Source organism: Gracilinanus agilis, chromosome 3 (assembly GCF_016433145.1).
Source record: "Gracilinanus agilis isolate LMUSP501 chromosome 3, AgileGrace, whole genome shotgun sequence".
NCBI classification, from domain to species: Eukaryota; Metazoa; Chordata; class Mammalia; order Didelphimorphia; family Didelphidae; genus Gracilinanus; species Gracilinanus agilis.
In genome coordinates this window covers 638,563,516-638,580,774 of record NC_058132.1, presented here as the reverse complement: position 1 = coordinate 638,580,774, position 17,259 = coordinate 638,563,516, and the positions used below count along the sequence as shown (strand labels likewise).

The following is a 17,259-nucleotide window of genomic DNA, read 5'->3' as shown; positions in this document are numbered from 1 at the left end:
TCTCTCTCTCTCTCTCTCTCTCTCTCTCTCTCTCTCTCTCTCTCTCTGCCTATCTGTCTGTCTGTCTATCTATCTATCTATCTATCTATCTGCCAGATTTTTATGGTGGATTCAAGATATGGGAGCACCAAAGGTAGAGTTAAAATTTTTAAATTAAAACATTGGTTCATGGTATCTTGCTCTACCTGGCCTTGACAAAGAATGGGACTTCTAACAGGAGTGAGAGCTGTTTTTCAGAGGGTGCTGGGCAAACTTGATTGGATGGACAGAGGTAGGGCACTGGTCATGGGAATACTTGCACAACTTTCCATAAGGCATAGGCAGAAAAAGCTTCTTCCATAGTACCCTAGGTCAGAAACCAGAGGAATGCCAGATGTCCAAGGAATGAGATCAATAAAAGTTTGTCAGATGTGGCAGCAAAAAGGCCAATCTTGGGTTAGCAAAATGGCATCCAAGGACTCAGGGGCAAAGGGAGATCAGAGGATTTTGAATTGAAGGGAATTTAAAGATTCCTCAGTTTAAGTCCCTCCTTTTACAAAGAAGGAAACTGAAGCCCAAAGAATGCAAATAACTTACCCAAAGGTTACCTAACCAGCATGCTTTTGTCTTAGTAATAGGTCTAGACATCAGATGAGTCAGTGGTAGGGAGAGGGAGAAAATAAATTCAGTGTCAGGTTTAAAAAAATCACAACTCAAAGCGGTAATGAAACAGTACTGGCTAGCATTTATATATTTCTTTACAAATGCTGTCTCGTTTGATCCTTATAACAACCCAGGAAGGCAAGTGCGATTATCCTCATTTTATAGATGAGAGAACAGAAGCTGAGAGCGGTTAAGTGATTTGCTCAGAGTCATAGAGCTAGTCGATGCCCAGCACTATTTGCTCTGCCACCCACTAGAATGTAAGCCCCTTGAAGTCAGGGATTATTTTGGTGTTGGTGTTTATATCCACACAATATAGTAGAATACCTGGTACATAAAAGATATTTAAAGTTATCAATATTCTTTTTTTTAAACCCTCACCTTCTGTCTTAGAATCAATACTGTGTATTAGTTCCAAGGCAGAAGATTGGTAAGGGGTAGGCAATGGGAGTCAAGTGACTTGTCCAGGGTCACACAGCTACCAGATTTGAACCTAGGACCTCCCATTTCTAGAAATGTCTCTCAATCCACTGAGCTACCCAGCTGCCCCCTGATCAATATTCTTAATATTCTTATATAGCAACAAGTGCACTCATCAGTACCACTACTTGTCTACTGAGTATCCTTATCTCATTTCTTTAGTGATGTATCTGCATCATTATTCATCTCTCATCAGTCAGTAAAGCCAAGGATAGGGAAAGATGATTCCTCTGTTAGCTAGCTAGGAAAGGTAGATAATGAGACTCAGTTGCATATTCAAAGCCTTCCCAAAAGCTGGTGCCATCTTTCTGGGTTCATCCTTAGAGATTATTCTAGAAGAGGTCCTACCATATCAACATCTTGGGAATTATGTGAATCATCCAGGAAGCGAAGAAGGCTTGATAAAATACATTTGCCCCAAGTGGGTAACACAAGCATCTTGGTTTCTTTCCTAAGTATCACTGGGTAGATGATGCTGGATTTAAGATGTGTTGGTTTTATAACTCAATCGATCAACAAATATTTACTAAGCAACAATCACAGCTAGGTGCCAGGCTAGATGGCATACAAAGACAAAATCAAGGCATATCATCTTCTAATAGAGAAATACCTTACCTATGGAGGAATCCTTCCACAAAGCAGATTTTGTTTTGTAAAGTTATATTGATACTAAGTGGAATGATAAGACATTAGGTTGTGACACCCTTTCTAATAACAATGGGAGTATTGATTTGATGATTGTCCCCAGAGCAAAAGAAAGAGATAGAAAGTTTGGGATAGGGTTGGGGGAAAGGATCATGGCAACAGCTGACCAGATAGCAAGATATTCCCAGTGAGTGAGCCCAGGTGTCTCGGCAGATGATCAGGTGGGGTTTGAAACTTGGTCCAATGTAGGCTACATATGGTGGAGTTAGGCAAATTTTCACTTACTGGTTCATCAATCACAACTGCCCAAGCCCCAGAATGGAGTCCCATCCCTGCTGGTTAGACCCTGGTATCCAGGTAGATGCCTTGGATGGGATAAGAAGCATGATCTGAGGTGGACTAGATAGAAAGCTGAGATGAGTTGATATAGGAACAGATAACAAAACCATGAATTCTCCTATCAGATGCCTGAGATCCAGCCTGCCTGATTCCTGGGAGCAGGACTTTCCAAGGCAACCCTCCTAAGGAAGCAGCATCACTTCAAAATGCAATGACCTCTGAGGAAGCTTAATACGAAAGGCAGGAACCACTCGATGCATGGATCCCTAAACATTCCGTTTTAAAATGGATCTACCAATTCCTTTTAATGCCATAGCCATTGGGGGTCAGAACTGAAAAAGAGAAGATAAAGTACAAGAAAAAGACTTAGGTTCATGAAAGGCTAACTGCTAACTCCTCTTGTAGCTGCTGAAATTGGCTTTGAGGGAAGCTCTCCACCTCACACACCAGGGTCAAAGCGAATGGCTTCCGTGTAATAAGTGAGAGTGGTGGACCACAGGGACTGAATGAGGTATATACTGGCATATCTGGGCAATATCTGTTTTGTTCAACCGCATGTCTTTGTCATGAGGGAGGATTCTTTGGTGGGGGGTGATGTTAAAAAGCAATATTAATAAGGAAAAAAAGCATCAATAAAACACTTTTTAAAGTGTTGGAACAGAAGTGTGGGTCTGGAGTCAGTGGGAATTGAGTTCACATCTAGTCTCAAATATTTACTAGCTATGTTATTGCCTCAGTTTCTTCAACTATAAGTTGGGATGATGATAGTACCTACCTCCCAGAGTTGTGTGAGGATCAAATGACATAATATTTGTAAAGCACTTAGCACAGTACTTGGCACATATTATGCATTATGTTATTTATTATTGTTGTTGTGAAGATGATGTTATAGTAACTAGGCTAGGTGGCATAATGTATAGAGCTTTGAGTCTAACTTCAGAAAGACCTGAGTTCAAATCTAGGGTCAGAAATTTATTAGTTTGTGACTCTGAGCAAGGCATTTAACTTCTGTCTGCCTCAGTTTCCTTAACTATACAATGGGGATAATAATAATCCCTACATCTTAGGGAATCAGGTAATATTTGTTAAACTTCCTAGCATGGTGGCTGGCATATATAGCAGGTACTTAATAAATAATACTTGTTTCTTTCCTTCCTCCTCCCTTTCCTTTCCTTTCCTTTCCTTTCCTTTCCTTTCCTTTCCTTTCCTTTCCTTTCCTTTCCTTTCCTTTCCTTTCCTTTCCTTTCCTTTCTTTTCCTTCTTTCTGCTCTTTTAAGGGAATGCTGTGCCTGGGCAATGGGAATGAGAGAGAATATTTATTTGAAACAAGAAAAGACAATACTGGATTGTATTCGGGTTTTGTTTGTTTCTTTTTTTGTTTCTTTTTTAAATCGGGGAAGAATTTTGCTGCCACTTGCACCTTTGGGGTTTATAAGGAAAATCTTTTTTAAAAAAGTATGATTGTCTTCCTATGATCTCGAGTGTCCTCCCTCACTCTGTACCCCCACAACCAATCCCTGTGAAAGTTATTTATTGGTTTGGTTTATTTATATGGATTGGTTTGTAAGATTGGTTTCTATCTAGTCCACCTCAGATCATGCTTCTTATCCCATCCAAGGATAAGTTTGTAATTCATTAAAAGCAAAGTTTCTAGTTAAAAAAAAATTAAAGCAAGTCACACCAAGAACCATAGACTAAGGTTAGACTCAGTAGTATATAATAATCTGGAAATAACATTTAAATGGCACTTTAAGGTCCACAAAGTGCTTTACAGATGTAGTTTCATTTGATCCTTATAGCAACCGTAGGAGATAAGTGTCATGATTATTCCCATTTTATCAATGAAGGAACTGAGGCAGACAGGTAAAGCGACTTATCCAGAGTCACACAGAGGCAATATTTGATCTCAGGGTTTCTTGGCTCCCAAAATCCAGGGCCCATCTACCATGAACACACACACACACACACACACACACACACACACACACACACACACGCATGTGTGCAGGCACAAGCTAGTTGGTAAAGAAACTCTAAAAATTTCCCAGTAGAAGCAGCTCTTTGAGAGGTGGCCCTCTGTGAGCAATGAATTCAGATGAATATTCATGAGCAGAGGAGATGATCCTCTAGACAGGCTCCTGCTGTTCATAATCATCGTCATCATCACATCTAAGATCCCTGATGCTTCGTGCCACCCCATGGGGTGCCTGCAAGCCCAGAATTCACAGCCAGGGGCAACACGCGCTCTGGTGCCTACGTGCAAGGTCCTATGAGGAACCTGTCCTGGACTCCTCAGTCCAGGTCAGCCTAGGGTCCCTTTTGGGGTGTGGGCTGCCATGCCAGGGTGGCATAGGGGTGCCTCCACAAGCTTAAGGACCATTCGAGTCCAGCATCAGCAGAAAGATACAGAGCAGCCTCTGGAGGACCAGAGTCTGGGCGCTGGTGACTTTCATTCCAATGTTAAGCTCTCTAGCGGGCAGGAAGGAGTTAATTCCTTTGGAACAAGACCACACTCTATTAAGTGCTTGATAAATCCATTTTCATAATGATATGAAATTCAAGTATTCAGACCATTTAGGGTATGACATAGAAACTGGCGAAATCTCGTTTATCTCCTTACATTTATGTTGTCTTTTTGTATGACAAACATGCATCCATCCATCCATCATATGCACATATATGTACATATGTATAGTATGTATCTGTGTGTATATATACATGCACACAAATGTAAACACACAAACCTTTAAGAAGCGCTTTAGTCTAAAACACCTCTAAGTTAGGAAGAGATGAATTCAGATCCCACCTAGGACACAATCCTATGTGACCCAGAAGAAGTCATGTATTATCTCAATACACCAGGCAACGTGGGGCAGGTAGGTGGCTCAGTGGTTAGAGAGCCAGCCTGGAAATGGGAGATCCTGGGTTCAAATTTGGTTTAGACACTTCCTACTGTATGACTCTGGGCCTGGGCAAGTCACTTAACCTCCATTGCCTAGCCTTTACTGCTCTTCTGCCTTAGAATTGATACTTAGGATGAATTCTCAACAGAAGGTCTAGGGTTTATATATAACTCAACACTCAAAGACCAAGTCTTAGAGATCACTATTTCAGAAAAAGTCTGAATCATGTTTTAGATTCCCACCTTCTCTCTTGGCCATCGCCTCACCTAAAGGCATTTCTTTTCCCTCCATCCTGACCACCTCTACCTTATATTTTAAAAGGGAATGGGTGAACAAAACCCAACAAACACCCACATCGTTCATGTCCAAAAATGTGGGCCGCCATCTTGAATCCATCTCCTCTGTTGGTCAAGAAGTAGATAGCATCACTTGATAAACATTTACCAAATATTTGTGACTGATTGCGTTCAGGGATGGCTTGGCTGGTCTTCTGATGCCCCATTATACCCCAAGCCCACACTCAAAGCCACTGCAGTTTGGTGTAAGATCTCTCTAAGCTTTCACTGGCTGACAGAGTTCTAAAGAAGTTCTCACCTTCACCTTCACCTTCATACCACAATCCAACCTGTAAAAGATGGTGGTAGCTGTCTTTGGCTGGGCGGCCTGAGGATAGTGTTTTCAAGATCTGTGATTTCATTAGTGTAATCAACTCCTGGTGTAGAAACATCCTCCACAGAAACATTTAACAACTCCTTTGTGATTTATAATAGAATGGATAGGTAGGTGATGCAGTGGGGAGAGTACTGGGACCCTAGGTCAAGAAGACTCATCTTTCTGAGTTCATATCTGACCTCAGAAACTTACCACCTGGGTGATTCTGAGCAAGTCACTTGACCTTGTTTGCCTTAGTTTACTCACCTGTAAAATGAGTTAGAGAATGAAATGGCAAACTACTCCAGTATCTTTGCCAAGAAAATTCCAAATGGACTCAAGTCAGAAACAAATGAATAACAACAAAATTTATAATAGAATATTGCTCAGGGGTGCTGAATGTCAGTCATTTGCCTACAGGGAACATAGAGATAGATCTTCCTGATGGAGAGACTGGTCCTCTATCTACTATTCTACATTTTGTTCCCAGCAATGGAAAAATATGATGTTTAAACTGTTAAGGTTTGGGGTCAGGAGAAAACTTAGGTATACGGTATTTGGGTTGCCCTCTATATTTGATAGAGAAATGAGCCATGGAATCATGGGTTCAGATCCTGACTCTGACATACTGGCTATGTAACTGGAGTGTCAATGATGATGATGACGATCATAGCAGTAGCTAGCATTTATATAGCACTTTAAGATCTATTAAGTATGCTACAAATCTCTCATTTGATTCTCACAAAACCCCTGAAGTGCTATATCATCCCCATTTTATACATAAGGAAACGGAGGTAGATAAAGATTAAATGACTTGCCCAAAGTCACTCACGTAGGCAGTGTCTGAGACTAAATTTGAAAACATATTCAGCCTTATATTCACTGAACTAACTCACTTTTTCTGGTTGTTGTTCAGTCTTATCTGATCTTTGTGACCCCATTTGAGGTTGGTGTTTTTTTTTTTAACTCTTACTTTCCATCTTAAAATCGTTACTGTGTATTGGTTCCAAGACAGAAGAGTGATAAGGACTAGGCAATGGAGGTTACGTGACTTGCCCAGGGTCACACAGCTAGAAAATCTAAGGTCAGATTTGAACCTAGGACCTCCCATCAATCTAATGAATCACCTTACTGCCCCAGGGTTGGTTTTGGATTGTCAGTTTTTTGTTTTTGTTTTTTTTTTTGGCAAAGATACTGGACTGGTTTGCTATGCCCTTTTCCAGCTCATTTTGAGGAAACTGAAGCAAACAGGGTTAAATGAATTTCTCAGGTTCACATAGCTAGTAAATGTCCAACACTAAATTTGAACTCGGGTCTCCTGACTCCAGGCTCAATGTTATAGACACTGTGCCATCTAGCTGCCCTCCCCTCAGAACCTCAGACAAATCTCTAATATTCATAGTAGCACAGCAAACACCAATCTACTTTTCCTCAAAAGGAATTCCTTGTGCCAGTGAAATCACAGACATTGTACCTCCCCCTGACAATACACAGAAATTTGTGTGTATTTCTATATATATGAATATGGCTATTTCTGCACATGGATTTATCCATAGATTACATAGATGCATGTATGCATTTTAAGATGCAAATATGGAGATACTTTTTATATTTGTAATTATATTACTGATATTTATCAATTCATCCATTCATCTCTACCCAACCATTCATCTCTCCATCCATCCATTCATCTATTTATTTATCTAACCCTATACATATTTATACAAAACATACATATGCCTATCTGTTGTCTGAGGCAGGACTTCAGACTCTGTTTCCAAGGCTGACTCTCCCTTCTTTCCACCAGACAGAGTTCCCCAGTGTATCTCATAGACTGTAACAGTACATGCCATTGATGTAGGGCTTTCCTTATGACAACTCAGTGAGGCAGGCAATACAAGTATTCTTATCCACCATAAAAAGGTAGAAGAGTCTTAGAGATGACCTGACTTGCCCATGGTCCCATAGTGAGGAAGTGTAAGGGCTGGGATTTGAACTCAGATCTCCTATCATCCCATGCAGGGGTCTTTTCAGCAATACCATACTGTTTGCATGCATATGGTAGGGGAGTCTCTGGGAAGGAGAGTATCTATAATGAACTATACAAAGTGAATTAAATAAATATGCTCTCTATCATTCTTTAAAAATCGATACTATTGACATTTGTAGAATTAATTTTGAGTATGCCACAGAATAGAATTAAGCAAGAAAAAGACAAGAAAATAAGACATTTTAAAAGAAAACTCACCTTTGGAGTCAGTGACACTGCCTGTACTACCCGGGCCTCTGCAGCATGAGACCTGTTCCTAAACAGCTCTTTTAGTGTTGAGAGGGGCAAAGATTTGCATCTTCATTTCCTCTTGGGTCTTCCTGGGAAGGGTGGATTACAGGAGGCCTCGTGTGCTTGGCAGACAAGGAAGGGCTGTGCCTGTGACCGGAGAGCAGCACGAGAGAAGATGGATTAAAATTGAGCAAAATCACAAACAAAAGACAGCTGAGAGTTATCCTTGCTGAGAAAGCGGTTAGCACAAGAAATGGGAAGCCCTTCAGCCTGAAGTGGGGCCATGAAGGTGAGGAGAAGGGATTTCATGCTCAGATATGAGAAAGCAATTGCAGGGAGAGAGAGCCTGACAATTCCAGGCCATGAGTGCTGGACTTTAGAATAGGGCACTAAAATCATTTTCTTCCAGCCAGCTATTGAAGGGAGAGGATTAGATTATCCCCAGGGTCCCTTTTCCAGCTTGATTCTGTGAACTGTCCTTGGATGCTTAGCTAACTTTTGATTTGGCCTAATGGAACACCAGTCACAATTAAAAGTCTCCTGCTAAATCTTTCCAGCCTTGGGGCAACTTTTGCCCCCTCATACACTCTGTTATGGCCAAACCAAGTCAGTGGCTCTTCCCTGAATTCAATATGCCAACTCCCTTGCCTGCCAGGCTGTCCCTCCTCATCTGTGTCCATCAATCCTTCTCTTCCTTCAAGGATTATCTCAGCTGCTGTCTCCTCAATGAAATCTTTCCTGATTTCTAATGCTGAAAATATTATTTCCCTTCCCAAATTTCCCAGGGCACTTTGTAGCTCTCCTTTATTCCTATCATACTTGTCCTTGTACAGCACATTTGAATTACATCAGATATCTATACAGTGTTGAAAAGTTTGTAAAGCTCCTTACATAAATTATCCCTTTCTAGCCTCTTAACACCCTCTTGGGGCAGTTAGGTGGTACAGTGGATAGAATACTGGACTTGGAATCAGGAAGTCTCCTCTTCATGAGCTGAAATCCATCCTCAGACACTTGTTAGCTATGTGATCCTGGGGAAGTCACTTTTTTTGTACATGAATCCAATTTCTATTTATTTGTAAAATGCTAAAAATCAAAGAACAAGCTCTTTAGGAACACAAACTGCAATGAGGAAGACAAAGACCCTGTTTGCCTCAGTTTCCTCATCTGTAAAATGAGCTGGAGAAGGAAATGGCAAACTAGTAAAGCTACTAGTATCTTTACCAGGAAGACACGCAAAAAATGAGGTCACAAAAAGTCAGAAATGACCTAAATGTCTCAACAACAATGACAACAAATACCACTTTGAAGCTATAATTAATTATTCCCATTTTATGACATGATAAAATGTCATGTCAGAGAAAATAATAAGACTAATAGCCAGAATTTATATAGCACTTAGAGATCTGCAAAGTGTTTTACACATGCCAACTTTACAAAGATCATCTCGTTTGATCTTCACAGCTACCCTGGGAGGGAAATACTATTATTATCCCCATTTCACAGATGAAGAAACTAAGGTTGAAAAATGTTCAATGGCTTGCTCAAGGTTGCATAGCTAGTAAGTGCCTGAGAGAGGATTTGAACTTAGGGCTCCCCAAGTCTAACTCTCATTTTTTTCCCACTGCACCATCAAGCTTCCCAGTGTCCATGCTTACATACCTCATAGAGGTGGAATTTGAACTCAGATCCTCTACCTCCAATTTGAGCACTTTAGTTATTATTTCACTCTAATGTTGCATCCCCCAAGTAGCATATAAGCCAAATGAAGGCTTAGACTTAGTCATTTTTCATTTCAATATCCCTGGAACCTGGTTATCATAAGAATTTAACAAATTATTGTTTGAATTAAATTATGTGCACATTCATCACTATGGCCCCCATATTGTTTTCTATCATAATTGTAGAAAGTGTGTCTTTCCTTATATTATAGCTACAGTGTTTATTTTTCTCCCCTGTGTACTATTTGTATGACTGAATATTTTCCAGGAAAATCTGACCCTCTTTTTCTTTTTTTTTGGACAAGCTCATCAACTTAGAAAAATTGCTTTTTAATCTAATCCTTTCTTACCTGGGCCTTTTCCCTCTTCCTTCATGCCAAGTGGTAGCTGCTTCTTTAATTCAAAATCATCTGACTGAACTCTTCATCCCCTGTCCCTACTCCTTGACCATAACCTTCCAAGAAACCCCCAGCAAAAGGAATGCCATTCTCTGCTTTATTTCTGCAGAGTTTGGAGAAATGAACCCCCTTTCCTTTTTTTCCATTGCTCATTGTCTGTATGGATAGATCTGGCAGCCATCAATCATTTGAAATGAAGCCCCAGGAGAAGATAACATCTTCCATTTTTGGAATTCTCCATTGACTACATAATCTTCAGTGCCTGATTTTTCAAGAGATTTTTGCATAATTTTACAGAAAATCAGAGCTCACCACAGGCAGATATTTCTTTCTCCAGCCAAGGCATTCATCATGGCAGGGAGGAAAGTTGAATGGAAAGAAGTAAGAATGCTGGATTGGAGTCAGGAAAGGCCTGGGACTGATTCTTGCCTTTGACGCCAACTGAGTGATGATGACGAAGATGGACCCTGGTTTGGCATTTCAGAAATAAACCAAGCAGAGATCAATGGTGTGCCTTTGGTCCCATCCACAGGGAATAATTTTTAAGAGATCTCTTCCCTTTTCCACCTGACTCCCAATTTCCTCCACATCCAGGGATCTGAGGGTAAGGACCACCCACAAGATTCGTAACTATTTCCCCAGACAGTTGAGAAAAGCTGAAATGCTGTAGGTGGTGACTAAATTAGTTACCACCAACTCAAACCTGCATTTTTTTTCAAACACCAGAGCAAGGGTTTCCAATTCTAGATGCCTGAGCAATTGCCAGATGAGTGTAACTCATGTGTTGTTGCTGCTGAAAGGCACGAGTGCTTGGTGAGCACCTGCTGAGTGCCTCCCTTCATTGCAAAGGCAGAGAATTATGGCACATGGAACGGTGCATGGGCTGTCGGCTGTGGTCAATGTGCTGATTGTTTTACTGATTTGCTTGTCTTTCTTTTCAAATTTAAGTCATAAGGAAGAGGCTCCTTGGGCAGGGGAGTGTGGCAGGGTATACTTAGAAATAAATGTGTGCTTAAAAACAAAAAGCATCCATAAATGAAAAGGGAATGCAAAAATGGGTGTGGGTGTTGTTACAGCTGTATGATGCGGTGGCTAGAAATGCTTGACCTTGAATCAGGAGGACCTGAGTTCAGATACTTATTATGAGCTGTGTGACTGTCTCGATTTCCTCATCTATAAAATGGGGACAATGATAACACCTACTCCCCCGGCTGATGTGAGAATCAAATGAGATCATACTTAAAAGTGTGCTTTGCAGACTTCAAAATGCTATGTGAATGCTAGTCTGATGAGAACAATGATGATGATGTGACCTAGGACACTGCTTGGGTTCCTAAAAACTGATAGACATTGATCCAAAGACATTGGATGTCACTGAGTGGCAATTCCATAATTCAGCATTCACTGGCAGCTTCTTAGGATGGAAAGAGCCCCGGATTTGTAACAGACCCTGGTTTTATACTCCAGTTGTGCCAGCCAGGCTGTGTGAGCTTGGCAAGTTCCTTCAAATCTCTGGATCTCAGTTTCCTCATATGTAAGATAAGGGAGTTGGGCCAGGTGATTGCTGAGGTGCCTTCAAGCTCAATCCAGCTCTTGGTTATTACCTCCTAATTCTATCTGGATTTCAGTTTTTTGCTTTCTAGGTTTCAAAGTGTGGGAGGTCCCAGAAAAATCAAGCGATAGATCTCCTATGCCAGGGAATGAATGAGCCTTTAATTTGTGAAATTGAGGGTTTATGCCTCTGTTTACCCCAAATTCTATGGAGAGCACGAACCAACAACCTTTCTGAAGTAGTGACCTAAGGTTTAGGGAAATTCTTGTCATCTGTTCCTACTTTAGACCATGGATACTTCTCTACCCAAGACTGGCCACCTTTGGCACCTTTACTTTTGCTCCTTTAAGCGTAAACTCACTTAAACATCATTGGCAGAGAAAGGAATAAAAGCCAGACCTCAGCCATAGCTATTTTCCATTCATTTCCCTGACTTCCAGGACTACAATCTGATCTTATCTAAACTTAATCTCTTTTCTCTATACCTTGTCCATTATTCTATACCAAGACCTTTTTTTCAGTCATTCCATTTGGGCTTTTCTTGGCATAGATACCAAGTGGTTTCCCATTTCCTTCTTGAGTTCATTTTACAGATGAGAAAACTGAGGCAAACAGGTTTAAGTGACTTGTCCAGGGTCACACAGCTAGTAAGTGTCTGAGGCTGGATCTAGTAAGTGTCTGAATCTGGATTTGAAATCGGGAAGATAAATCTTTTCTTTGATTACAGACCTGACACTTTATCTACTGCAACATTCATTTGCCTCTAAGTAGGATTTTACCAAATGTTTTTATTAACTATTTCTCTGTCAACCTATTTATCTATTGCTAATATTTTAAATAACTATATATAATATATAATATATGTTAACTATCTACATATATATATATATATATAAAACCATACATACATAAATAGAATTATACTTGTCTCTATTAAAATGTAAACTCATTTCATAAGTATGGACGGCTTAATTCTTTGCACTAGTATCTTCAGTACCCAGAACAGTATTTACTACATACTTTGTGACTAGTTTGAGATTGATTGATGCTTGACTCAATCTATAATTTGGGACAAGCCAAGCATTGGACCCTTATTTTCCCGTAGTCCATCAGAATTTAAATCATCCTGTTTTTTAGGTATTTTTCTTCCAAGGCCTTGAATGAGCCAATGGTCAAGTTCAGAGGATCACCAAATTTCAGAGTTGGACAAAACATCTATGGCCTTCCAATCCAACCCATGCATGAAAAATAATCCCTTTGACAATATATCTAAAAAATGTTCATCTAGCCATTGCTCAAAGGCCTCCAATGAATAGGAACCCACCATTTCCCATAGTACCCCATTCCACTTTACCATCATTCTCATGGTCAGGAAATATCTCCTGATATTGATTTTAATTGGCCTCCTCACCCCCACTGCTCCTAGTTCTTCCCTCTGGAACCAACCACAATAGATTTAATTTCTCTTCCACAAGATAGACTTTCAAATGCTTAAAGACAGTTCTTCATATTTCCCACCCACCCACACATGCACCCTGGGCTTCTCCAAACTCAGTATCCTAAGTTCTTTCAACAGAAGCTCCTATAGTATGAATTTCAGGCTCCCCACTCTCAATGCTTTCCAGCTTATTCAATGATTCCACGCTCCCATCATGTCTAAGAAGGATGAGGCCAAATGAATTGAGGAAAGAGCTTTGATTCTTGAGGCATCAAAAACCATTCTTGTCTTAGGAATTCAAAACATAGCCTCAATATAGAGACTTTTCCTTTAACAAAGCTGCATTTTTGAAATCTTTAACAATGTGAAAAAGAAACCAAACTTGAATTTTCCTTACAAGTACCAAAGAAATACCAGGATTTCACATCCTTATAAGAAAATGTGCTTTTATTGCACAGCCCAGAGAAAGCATTTGTGGTAAGAAAGCAGTGACATTTTCTCTGCGACTTTCAAAGGGAAGATGAAGAAGAAATATTCTATTGTTGCTGTTAGTTGTAATTTTAATGCTGGGAGAATTTTGGCCTTAAACATGAAACACAAAAATAGCTAAACTGGTCATTTTTTTGAAGAGAATTATTCAACCATGTCCTGAAGAAGTGGGGAGTAAAAATTCATGGGGGCAAATCGGTTGTCTGAAGAGAGGATGGAGTACCTCACTGTGGATGTCTTCAGGTAGAGGTCAAAGGAAAGGAATTCACGAACTCCTTTCTAATATGTATTTGACTAAATGGCCACTGAGGACTTTTCCAACTCTCAAGATGCTTTTATTCTTAAAAAAAAATTTAAGTGAAAATGTTTATATTTTATTTTTCCAATTACATGTAATAACAGTTTTAACACTCTTTTTTAAATTTTTGAGTTTCAGACTCTTTACCTCCCTCTCCTCCACCCCCCTTGAGAAGGCAAGCAATTTGATGTAGATGCAGTCATGCAAAATATACCAGCTCTCAAGTTTGGGGGAGTCTCTCATTCAAGGAAATTTTATCTGATTCTTTTATTTTTTAAGATTATGATTAAGTAAATTAGATCAATAATAACATAATAGATTTGTTTTAGGCTGTCTTCCATCTTTAGGCCCTCTGGCTATGTAGTATTTTCAGACTACCTGTACTCAGTTCCTCCCACCCAAAAGAGTTCTTAAGCAAAGTTCTGTTGTCAGTCACTTATTCTCTGCTGTGAAGGAAGAGAAGGGGAAGGGAATATGCACACATTCAGGGTCCTCTATTTACCACTATTTCAAAGGAAAGACAAAGAGAAACCATTCCATTTTTATTGTTAATTGTAATATTAATGCAGGGAGAACTCTGGCTTTAAAATGTGCTTTTGATCCTCACACCAACCCTGTAAGGTAAATACTATCATTCTCCCCATTTTTTGACATTGTACTATCTTTCCTTTGAGTGTTTCTGTACAACATTACATATGATAAAGTAAATTTAACCACTGGGAGGAATCAGTCAACAAGTCTTTGCTAAGCACTGAGGATACAAAGGCAAGAGACAGTCCTTGCTCACAAGTTGCTCAGAGCCTAATCAGGAAAGACTTCATACAGATCTGGCTGGAAATGAACCTTGAAAGAAAATAGGGAGAGGGCCAAGAAGAAGGAAGTAGAGCAGGAGGCACTGTGAGTCCCTCATTTCTCTGCAAGAGATGGGGAACATACTTCATCTTTGGCCCTCTGGAATTGTGGTTTCTCATCCCACTGATTAGAGCTCCAATCAAAGTTCTGATCAAACTGATCAAAGTAGCTTTTCTTTATAATGTTGTTTTCATTGTACAAATTGTCCTCTGGGTTCTGTTCACTTAACTCTGCATTCCAGGAATGGGGAATGGCCTATACAAAAGCAGTTCTCCCCAAGTCTCTGTCTGTCTGTCTGTCTGTCTGTCTGTCTCTCTCTCTCTCTCTCTCTTTCCCTCTCTCCCTTTAGGGAAGCCAGTAGCTCAGAAGATTGAGAGCCAACCCCAAAGATGGGGCGGTCATTGGTTCAAATTTGACCTCGGACATTTCCTAGCTATGTGGCCTTGAGCAAGTCACTTAACCCCCATTGCCTAGCTCTTATTGCTCCTCTGCATTGGAACCAAAACACAGTATTGATTCGAAGATGGAAGGTAAGGTTTTTGTAAAAAATAAAAATAAGAAAACAGACCCACAATTTCATAGATGGAAGGAACTCCCAGGGAGAAACCTTCTCTGGGTGTAGATTGCCACCCATTCTACAGTTTCAAGTCTCAAAAACATTTGCCTGGGAACCAGTGTCCAGAGTTCTTATTAACTCTGAGGCCACAGTCCTCTCTCCATTATATTATGTATCTCACTTAGATGAATATTGGTATTAAAAAGATGGAGATCCGTGGCTTCTCTTCTTCCTCCTCCTCCTTTTCCTTCTTGTCAACACCTGCTTCCTGACTATGATGCTATGAGAGTTGCTCCAATGTCTGAGGGGACCTGAGCCCACAGTTTCATACCACAGAGATGAGTTTTTTTACCTACTGTGCCATAGCATTTACCTTCTCTATCTCTTCTTCTATGAGCAAGAACCTGACCATTCCATTCTCTCTTTATAGGACTAAACAATGAACCCTTCACAGTATTAGAGAGGAGAAAAAAATTTCAGCTGCTCCTTTTGTAGATGAAGAGAAATCCTCCTAACTTGGTATTAGTACATGGAGAACAACACATAAGACCTAGACCTCAGAATTACTATTTAATTACAGAATCTTTCTAGAGCATTCCAGTGATAGTTACTTTATGGTGTGGTTGATTGAGGCAAATGACCCTGGTTCTTGCAAACAAAATGAATAGTTTCTTTTTAAAAAATAAAGTGCCATTTTTTCAAGTAATAACATTCATTTTATTTTCTTCCCATTTCCTGGAAGAAAGGAAGAAAGGAAAGAAAGAGAAAGAGAGAGAGAGAATGAAAGAGAGAAAGGAAGGAACGAAGGAACGAAGGAAGGAAAGAAGGAAGGAAAGAAGGAAGGAAGGAAGGAAGGAAGGAGCAAAAACCCTTATAGAAAATATATATAGTCAAGAAAAACTAATTCCTTCATAAACCATGTCCACAAATCTATGTCTTCTGCACTGTGAATCTATCGCATCTCTTTCAAGAGATGAGTAATATCTTTAGTCCTTTGGAACTGTGGTTTGTCATTGCAGTGATCAGAGTTTTAGAGCCTTTGAAGGTTTTTTCTTTATAATGCTGGTTATTTTCTTTGTATAAGTTGTTCTAGTTCTACTCCCTTAAGCTCACTTAACTCTGTATCAGTTCATCTAAGTCTTCCCAGTTTCCTCTGAAATCGTTCATTTCGTCACTTCTCATAGCTGCAATTTGTTTAACCATTCCCCAGAAAGTGGGCTCTCTTTGTTTCTAGGTTTTTTCTCTCCTCTGAAAAGAGCTGCTATAAATATTTTTGCACCTCTGGGCCCTTTTCCTCTTTCTTTGCTCTTCTGAGGGTAAAGGCTGAGTAATAGTATTCCTGGGTCAAAGGATATGCAGTTTAATGACTTTTTGAGCATTGTTCCAAAGAAAACAAATCGTTCCTTAATTTTTTGTCTCCCTCCCATCCTTCTTGGCCCCAACTGGCCACCAAGATTGAGAAATGTCTGCCTGTCTCCTCATGTTGTTTCTTTTTCTTCATTTTAGGTTCCTGTGGTTGTCTTGTTATGATACTGTTTGCCTCAGAAGTGAAGCTGCACCATCTCTCAGAGAAAATTGCAAATTATAAGGAGGGAACCTTCATGTACAAAATTCACAGTGAAAAATATGCCACTTCCTTCTGGGTCATTTTCATGTGTTTTTTTATGCACATTCTGAATGGACTTTTAATTCGGCTTGCTGGGTTTCAGTTCCCTTTTACAAAATCGAAAGACTTAGAGACAACTAATACCGCAGCAGACCTCATGTACTAACTGGAAGATAATTTTTTTACCATGGTCCACATGAGGAAAGAGGCTTCTTCAGCTCTTGGTATTTCTGTCCCCAAATTAGATCTAAAAAGATTCAGATTAAGAAAATACAGATTGGCCAGGGTCTTTGGGGGTGAATGGATATTTTCTACATCAACAAGGGAAGAAAATCAAGGTGGCAGAAGAAAGAACATGGTATGAGGAGGAAGGATGCCTGAGACAGCCAGAAGCCATTTTCCCCAGGT

General features: G+C 40.0%; 1 protein-coding gene across 2 annotated transcripts in view; it reads left to right on the top strand.

Moving 5' to 3' along the window:
* The window catches only part of CLRN1 (clarin 1), a 52,284-nt gene extending 35,267 nt beyond the window's left edge, over window positions 1-17,017 (top strand). For both annotated transcript variants that reach the window (XM_044667630.1, XM_044667631.1), the window contains one exon: window positions 16,752-17,017. In XM_044667630.1, the coding sequence (XP_044523565.1) occupies window positions 16,752-17,017 (266 nt within the window). The remainder of the gene's footprint in view (window positions 1-16,751) is intronic.
* The last annotated feature ends 242 nt before the right edge of the window (window positions 17,018-17,259 follow it).